Here is a 9,588-nt window from a genome sequence, read left to right on the forward strand (position 1 = left end):
CATTCCTCACTTCTTGCTGCTTTTTTGCCTCTCAAGATGCTACATTTTGGCATAGTCTCTGGAAGATTTCCTTATTTTTGATTGAGACATGTCTTTATCCCTTCCTGAATGCGTGTGGACAAACTTTTACCACATGCCTTGTTTCTGGCTCATTGTTCGTCTCCCTCTCAACCTCAAAATTTCTCTCCTTGGTTACAGGTTGTCATGGTTTCGAGGGCCTGGCAGAGGCAGGATTAGGAGCCATTTTAGGGACAGCTGGCCGGGTCGGTCTCCACCTCCCCTTCATCCCGGGCAGAGACGCTCAGGGGGGATGAGGGGGGACATTGTGCGAGGATTAGAGCTTCCTGTGTGTCAGCCGCATTACACAGGGAGGGGGGGTGGGATGGAAAGAGAGTGAAAGAGGCAAAGAATGAAAGAGAAAATGAAAGAGCGAGCATATGAAAGAGAGCATGACACAGAAAGCGAGAGGGTGTTTGAGGGGAGGGAGTAAAGTCTGTACAGCTGCACACTCAATCACATTACACAAGTATATGTGTGTGTGAACAAACACGCACACAACATACACACATACAGCCATCAACATGCACACCACCAATCTGGGAAACTAAAACATTAAAGGAAGCAGACTTTTTAAAACGGGGGGGTGAATGAAGACAATTGCTGAAGAACAAAGCGCCTTATGGAACAACAACAACAAAAAGCCTCATCGGATGCTGAAAATAGCTTAACAGGTGGCAGTTTTGTGTTCGGCGCAATTAAAATAATGCACATACATTAAAAAAAAAACACAAAACTTGAGACATTCATTCTGACTTTATTTCTCTTTTTGACAAGTTAGGACCATATTACATCCAAGAAAATTATAACACAACGCTTCATAGAGTTCAAAAGGACCAACAAAGTTGTTTCAACCTTCAAGTTTACAAAAATATTGAGAGCTTAAATCTATAGCAGTTTTGAGCTGCTTTTGCTCATCTGCAGCATTGTGAAAACTAATATGATTTTGTGGTTTTTCATAATCAAATAACAAACCCAAATCAATCAGGGCTTTTAAAGCAAGAAGGTTGAAGAACAGGCATTGCGGCAATTCAATCCCAACATTGTCATCTTACACGTCCCTTGTCAATGAGAGTTTCAGCAGTCACAGATATAGTGCAGCTATTTAGAGAAACACCTACAAAGTACAGCAGCATGAAAGAAGATAAAAACAGGGTACATAAAACAAAATTGATATTTACATTCAGCTGCACATCAGTTGATCAGTTTTGGTATGATCCCTATAAACCCATCTCACATATCAGGTCAGTCCCTTTTTTCCTAGAGTTTTCCTTGAAATATTTGATATGCAATTTTAATGTATATCCTAGTGTTCCAAATTGATTTCTGAAATTGCACTTAGACACATAATTAATTTGCTTGTCATTTGTTAAACACAAATACTATTTTCAAGATCCAATTTCTGTGCATCCTGATATTTGAAGTCGAAAGACTTACTAAGTCTTTATCAATATGATTTAATTGTCTTCATGAAAAGGCACTACTATTACATATGGATTGATTGACTAATATTCTACAATATCAAACAATTAAAAACTACTCCTAAACACAAAGTTGAAAAAAGTTGTCATAGAAATCAGTAAACAAGAATAGTGCTAAAACCTAACTAATCACATTCTTTTAAGCAGTGTTTTCAGGCCTGACGTCTCTTTCAGTAGTAGACGCCGGATGCTCCATCAAGGACAGTTTATTTGTACTTTCCTCCGACATGTTTTTAGCATCCTCTCCTCTCAGTTTTCGATGGGTCGACTCCTCCACAACTTTTCCCTCAGAGGACTGTGAGGATGCAGTACTGGCCAACTGGTTCATACTTGCGCTGTGGACTTTCATATGCCCCTGTTGAAACACAAAAATTAGAAGTCTTGTTCCTACATGACATCACATGTATTAGATAAAAATCTGATCTTAACATTCTGTCTTCAAAATAGCACATTAATCTACGTACCTTCAATCCACTGCGGCTAGCGTACTCTTTTCCACACTCTGAGCAGCTGTAAGGTTTCTCTGAGCGCTGTGGTTGTGGAGGGGCTACGGGAGTCTCTGATGAAGTCACTTCTGTCTTTTCTTTATCTTTTCTTTTATCCTCCTCTGCAGACTCTTGTGCATCCTCAGCTTTTACCTTCTGCTCTACGGCTCTGTCTGGAATGTGCAAAGAAGCATTTTCTGTGACTGGATGAGAATCACCATCATGGTCTATTCCGTTCACATGAAATGTTGTCTGCTCGCTGCTTTGGTCTGATTTTGACTCAGTGGACAGCCCTGGGCTGGAGGGTGGAGTGAGGGCAGGTGACAGATCAAGAGCCTCAGAGCTTAAACTAGGTTTGGGGCCACTGATCACCGATTGATGTGAAGCACCATTGTGCCATTTTTTATCAGATAAGGTGTCCTGGGAGTTGGTCCGGGTACAGAGAGATAAGGGCGTGTCTTCATCCTCTTCTGCAGAGCCGTTGACTTGAGATTTGCTATGATGGACTGTGCCATAATGATTCTCATCTGAGGGAACTGAATTGTCAGGTGGGCTGTTTTCTCCTGAGGGTTCCTCCTTCTCCAGGGTTGGACTTGTCTCAGGTGTGTTGTCATAGGGATCTTGATCTGACTCCATTAACTGATCTGCAACACCTGATGTAGCATCTCTTAGGCTAGCACCAGACTCCAGTAAGCTGGGAGAGGAAGACATGCTCATATTTAGAGGAAGAGACTGAAGGTTTTTGGGTAAAGACACCCCATCCATTTGACCAAGGTCTTCCTCTGACTGTAGGTCCCCATTACCTTCTGGAGGCAACTGGCCCCCCAAATGCATCCGAATGTGATGCTGCAGTACCACAGCATTGGTAAACTTGCGCTGACAGAGCGGGCATGAATTCTGGCCACGTGCATTGGCTGGACGTGCTCTGTGTGTGGCTAGATGAGCCCTTAGACTTCCCTTTGTGGAGAAGGAGCGGCCACAGAGTTTGCAGGGGAATGGACGTTCACCCAAGTGAGTAGCCTGGTGGAGACGTAACGCCCTTGGGCAGCTAAGGACACGGAGGCACACCCCGCACTGATTAGGGACCAAAGAGGAGGCAGTTGATCCTTGGAGCTCTTGGCTTGCCGGCTCACTGCCGGGATTCGGGTTCAGCCCTAATGCTGCCATCATCTCCCTCCTGTAAGCTGAGATTGCATTAGCATTGGAGGTTGTGGATATGTCATTCGCCTGAGCCTGGCCTTCATTGGTGCTTTTAGGGAGGGGCTGCTTCTCTAATTTCTGAGCCAATCTTTGCAGCTTTGAGGTGTCAGAGGTGGCAGAGGATGAGGACGGAGAGGAGGACGGAGGAGAGGAGTTTTGAGGTTTGGGGTATGAGGAGAAAGGGAAGGTAAGTGGGAGGTGAGGGGAAGCGAGGTGAGGAGGGCGAAGAAGGGCAAGGCTAGGATGGTGTGCAGAGGGACCTGATGGGAAGAGAATCTTCGGAAGGTGTGCCAGCTGGGAATAGGGGGAACCGGGATGTAAGGTAGAGTGTGGTGGTGTATTCTCATCAAACCTCTGCTGTTTTGCACCTTTGAATTGACCAGCCATGGCAGAGGAGGTGATGGATGAAGATGATGACTGCACACTAGTGGAAACAGAGGCTGCGGCTGCAGCTGAGGCCCGGTTAAGCTGTAGCAAAGAGTGGGCGGTGGAAAGCAGGGCCAGATCAACACTGGGTGGCAACGGAAGGGAGGAGGGAGATGGATGAGATGACCCAGACAGGAAACCGAGAGCTAAACTATCTGGCACACCTACACTACCTTTAACCCCAAAAGGCTCCTCATCCTCTGCTCGACGTTTCCTGCGCCTCTGTGATGGCCCTGAGCCAGATCCTGATTGGCTCTGCTCAGACAGTGCGGGTGGCAAGAGAGAGAGTGACAGCTCAGGATTTTGCTCACGGTGACGAAGGAAGTGGGCTTTGAGGTTGCCGCGGGTAGTGAAACGACTGAGGCACACCGGACACTGGTATGGGCGCTCACCGGTGTGGGATCTCAGATGAATCTGTAGCGAGGAGTCACTGCTTAGAACCTTCCCACAGAATCGGCATATGTGCTGCTGGCGGCCTGAAGAGGAGCTTGAAGATCCGTTTGATGTACTAACAGTGGAATTTAGAGATAGCTGTTCTTGAGAGAGGCTGACCGTGGGCAAGGGAGGAGTTGGGAAATTCACACCATTGCCATGACTGACGGAGGTGTTGGGAGACTTTTCATTGAGGTAACGAGGTGGAAGTCCTAGTGTTAGAGAGAGAGGGTGCACAGAAGCTGAAGAGGTGACTAAGGATGAGGAAGATGAGGAGGATGTTGAAGATGAAGTTGTGGAATAAAGAGCTCTGGTTCCATTGTGTGATGATTGGTTGGGCTTGGATGTAGGAGCTTGGGCAATTAAAGAGGCACCGGAGACAGCATTAGGTGGGGAGCTAGAGCCTGCATCACTCTGTTGACTGTCCACAGATCCCTGAGGTGCATCTTGGGCACTGACCATACCACCTAGGCGCAGCACCTGCCTGCAGATCTCTTCTGTAATCTGCATTTGGTGAATCTGTCTTTGCTGCAGGACCCTAAGCTCCTCTAACAGTACAGCGAGGGTTGGAGGCACCTGGAGTTGCTCTGAAGGCGATGAAGGTGTTTGGTGGATGGGACTAGGACTTCCTTGATGTGGTGGGGCACCCAGCGATGATGAGGAGGATAAAGATGAGGAAGAGGAGGTAGTGGTGGTTGCAGAAATACCCATCGGTGGGGATGTCACAGTGGAGTGGGGCTGATGAGATGAAATATGAGTGGATTTCTGCTGGCTAGGGGGAGGAGAGTGGGTCTGGGAGGACAGAGAAGGGTGTGGAAAGTCTGGAGAGAGGGATGAGTGTGCATTAGGCAGAGATGTAGAATATGAGGCAATGTGATTTGGCCAGTGCGGAGGTGATGAGCTCTCATTGGGGAGCGAGGGGGCATGAAGGCCGCCAGGAGACGGTCTTGGGGCCAAAGGAGGCTGACAGTCCTGAAGGGATGTTGGAGAGGAAGAGGACGATGACGAGGTAGCTTCAGAGGCAAGAGAGGTGGATGGAGATTTCACTGGAAGCTGGTCATCTGGAAAATAAAGAAAATAAACAATAAGAATTAAGAATGATCAGACAATGACAATTTGTAAACATAATATTGTTACTGCATTGTTTCATTGTTGTATAATTTGATGTATATATTCATTATTGTAACTGAGTTCTGTAAGAACGAGTTATGAGAAAGCCTTTCTATTTAGGCCAGTTCCTTTGTCAACAGTTTTCTTTCACCAAAATGCTGAATACCACTTGTCATTCTGCATTCTTAATGATCTTTCACCCTTAAATCACAACCTTCATACACCACACTCACATCTTCCGTCCTCACTCTTGCCACAACTCCCTAACCACCTTGCAGCTATTGCAACGCTTTTTAGAGGACAATAGATATCACCACAACAACCCATAACCCCTCTTAACCCAACCCTCTGTCCATCAACTACATCTTTCATCTCTCTATTCACCCTTCCCCCCTGACCCCACACAGGGTCAGAGGTCAGGGCATAGAAAGGGTTTTGGGCACTGTCCATGCGCTGTGATTGGCTAGATGACCTCACCTCATGAGCTCTAAGGTCAAATTCTTTTAGAATCTTGAGCGCAGAAAAAGAACTAGAAGAAGGGGGTTGGGAAAATAGTGAGTTGACTGACAGACAAACTATTTTCATTCTCTAGCATACTGACACACAGTGACTGTACACTGACAAATCTGCTGAAATGCATCTGAAATGCTCAACCCTAAAAGAAAACACCCTCAGAACTTAGTACCTGTTCTTGCCAATAGCTATAGAAATCGAATCACAAAGGTGCTGCATCCTTAAGATTCCTTAGCTAACTTTTCTTCCATGCATGCACGCAACGGTGCATTCTTTCTCCTCTCTGTATTCTAACAGTGGAACCCCCAACTGAGCAGAGGTACAAAGTGAATAGAGGCAAGGGAGTGGGAAGGGGGGAACACGGTGGGAGCAGAAAAGAGGAGCACATGGAAACATGAGAGAGAGAATAAGGGAGAAGAGGAGAGAATAGAGTGAGAAGAGATTAATCTTTACCCAAACACCCCCTTCGTCCCCTCCCCCTTGCCTGCACCTTATTCACACTGAATAGGAGACTTCTCTAAATGCATAAAAGACCCCCAGCAATCAAACTGACTATGCTGCAAGTCTCTTGGAGGACTGACATTAGTGAAAAGCTAACGCAGTTATGGCCCCTGAGTGATTCATGTCAACATAATGACCGGCCATACGGCCGAACACCTTTAGACCAACCCTCTGGCCATGTCTTCAAGAGCCTTCTTTCAATATAACACACTTAGCAGACATTTTGAGCGGGAAATGTCAGCAAACTACTTATTTTTTAAAGTCAGGTCATGGCAGAAATGTGAGCTGTGTGCTGTAGCTCTTAAACAATGGCTCACTGAGTAGAGGGCCAAACGCACTAGTACATTTTAACCTGTATCATAATGCTTAAGGTGATAAAGACTATTTTAAAGTATATAAAAATACTGTTTGGGTAACAGGTGCTCTTAGTAAACTGTAACTAGTTATGCAAAAAAAACTTTTTTAATTAGCTAGTCGTTTTTTAATTATAAAACATTGCTACCAATTAGTCCAGGGTAACAAATAATTAACAAAGGAATGATTTCCTCACCTTGCGGCATCAAGCGTGTGCCCCCGGGGTCCGCGTTAACGAGCTGCTGGGGCCGTTTCTGTTTCCGGCGTGACATGATTCACGAGCAGACGGTGAGAGTTACGGGCATCAACCAACTTTGCAACGCAAATTATAAGACCGGTATTGAATAAATAAATACCGAACTCCCTTGTTCGTAAATAATCCACCTTGCAGGACGCGTTAAGACAACATCAGCATCTGTTGAAAGAGTTAGTTTAAAAAAATAATGATGAAAAAAAAAACTTAAAATTGGTGTGGGCTGCTGAAGCGAACCATGACGTCGTCCGCTGTTGCTGTGTGAACTGGCGAGTGCGTGTGTGGCTGTTTTTCCTCAACAAGTCCCCTCTTTCTCAAACTTGTCCACTCTGCGGACCCCCCTCCCCTCCTCTCCAAAGACACACACACACTCACACAAAAATACAATCTCTCCTTGTTCTGACATTTGCATTTCAATGGCGCGGAACACCGTCTCTTTTTCTTTCTTTCTCCCTCTTTTGCGTTTCTCTTAATGCTAATAGCAGCTCTCTAGTAATTTAGACAACTGAGTTATATATCAATATGAGTCAACACGAAATTTCCTGCCTTTTTGTATTTTAAAAAAGACTTGTAATGCATGCAAAAGGGGAGTTTATACCACTCAGGATTATGACATCTGTCTGTTTTAAACAACTTAATGACTACACTTCATTTAGTGCGCCCATTGGGAGTATTTGAGAATGAGACACCGTTTGAATTGGCAGGTCTACTAAGATTTATGTGACTAAAATAGGCGACACTGCAAATCATATGATTCACAGAAAAGTGTTATCAAGTTACCTAGTAAGAAAATACTAGCTCAAGTGGCGTGTTAAAAGGAATAGTCGAAGATATAAAAATACACTAGGTGTGAACATTATGTTAAACATATTTCAAAAATGTTCTAAAAGCAAAAAACAGCAAAAGGAGATGGCGAGGAAGGTGATGGGATGAGATAAAACGTCAAGCAGCTTATAGACTATAACTGCACGGGCTACTGGAGTAAAGACCCCCTGCGGCTCGCTCACTTTGTCGGTGCGTCCGAATATTCGGAGCTCTATTTAAAATGCATTGAATAGGAAGGGAATTTCCAACAATGGCGACCTGGACACAGTTGAGTGGGCATCTCTTTCTCTCTCCTCACCCCCAGGATCCATTGCCGCTCCGCACAATGCCCCCCCTTTCACCCCCGCCTCTGTTCCCATACACCACGTGGAGGAGGGATGAAGTGAAAAGCCATTTTTAATTAGATGTATCAAAAACAAGCAGCCGACCTGCACCGTATCTCATATAAGGCCAAGCGGTCCACTAACCATAAAGCAGTTTTTTTTTCTTATATATAAGCGTGTTTGTTCATGTACATGCTTATTTATTTATAATAACAAAGTAGCCTATAATTTAAGACAAACATATTAAAACTCAAAATAATATTATACTGTAGATTTAATACAAACCAATAATTCAAAAAGAGAGACACAGTGTAGAACCATATGATCACGGCTCATATGCATCTTTTGCATTGATTCTGTTTTCTACTTGTTAATTTGTTATACACATATCATCAGTGTTGCCAGACTTAATGGTTTACTCTACATTTGGCTGGTTTTAATTAAAATGTGAAAATGTGCTTGGTTGGACAGAATTTGGGACTGATTTTCTAAACATTTAGAACATTTCTAAACATTTAATGCATTATTTAATGCTGTTCAGAGGAGGTACCAAATTCCATGGTTTGACTAGACGATCTAAACAACGGCTAAACTGGGATATGTAGGAAAAACAAAGAAGAAAAGAAAAGCAGAAAAATGTCAAGACCTACCTATGCCCAGTTGATGGACTTGACACTATGGAGAAATGCTGTATCTGTGAGTTTCTCCTCTAAGAAGGCCATTGATGTATTTTGGCTATATGTGACCCTGGATCACAAAACCAGTCATAAGGGTAAATTTTTCAAAACTGAGATTTATACATCTTCTGAAAGTTAAATAAATAAGCTTTACATTGATGTATGGTTTGTTATGGTAGGACAATATTTGGTTGAGATACAACTATTCAAAAATCTGGAATCTGAGGGTGCAAAAAAACTGCCTTTAAAGTTGTCCAAATAAAGTTCTTAACAATGTATATTACTAATCAAAAATTAAGTTTTCATATATTTACAGTAGGAATTTTACAAAATATCTTTATGGAACATGATCTTTACTTAATTTCCTAATGATTTTTGCCATAAAAGAAAAATCAATAATTTTGACCCATACAATTTATTTTTGGCTCATTGCAACAAATATACCCCAGCGACTTAAGACTGGTTTTGTGGTCCAGGGTCACATATATGCAGGAGTAGACCAGTGTTTCCAGGAAACACTCAGTGTAATCACCTACCACATATTTAAAGTTTTTAGAACAGTCATTGGGCTACTAAGAAAAAAATAAAACCCACTAGCCTATAGTTCAAAAGGTTTGCGTCAGTAAGATCAGTAATACTTTACTGATGCATTACACTGATCACAAGTTACTGTAAAGACTTTTACATTGTTACAGAAGATTCTGTCTAAAATAAATGCTGTTCATTTGAACTTTCTATTATTTTCAAAACTGATTAATTGAGCATTGGTAATGTGTTGGCTTTTGAAAATTCAGCCTTGCCATCACGTTTGAATTTCATTATAAATTATAATAATATTTAACAGTATTACTGTTCAGCACTTTTCAGATAAATTCAGTCTTAGTGACCATAAGAGACTTATTTCAGAAACATTATTTTTAATAGTTCATGACATATATGGGCCATTCTACA

General features: G+C 43.1%; 1 protein-coding gene across 1 annotated transcript; it reads right to left on the reverse strand.

The window, feature by feature from the left end:
- Nucleotides 1-798: 798 nt before the first annotated feature.
- On the reverse strand, nt 799-7,128 carry si:ch211-212k18.5 (sal-like protein 1). The gene is made up of 3 exons (XM_051114719.1): nt 6,756-7,128; nt 2,003-5,142; nt 799-1,893 (listed from the first exon to the last, which is right to left on the reverse strand). The coding sequence occupies exons 1-3, from the start codon at nt 6,829-6,831 to the stop codon at nt 1,678-1,680; spliced, it is 3,432 nt and encodes a 1,143-aa protein (XP_050970676.1). The 5' UTR covers nt 6,832-7,128; the 3' UTR covers nt 799-1,677.
- Nucleotides 7,129-9,588: the final 2,460 nt, after the last annotated feature.

The sequence above is a fragment of the Labeo rohita genome, chromosome 7, assembly GCF_022985175.1.
Source record: "Labeo rohita strain BAU-BD-2019 chromosome 7, IGBB_LRoh.1.0, whole genome shotgun sequence".
NCBI classification, from domain to species: Eukaryota; Metazoa; Chordata; class Actinopteri; order Cypriniformes; family Cyprinidae; genus Labeo; species Labeo rohita.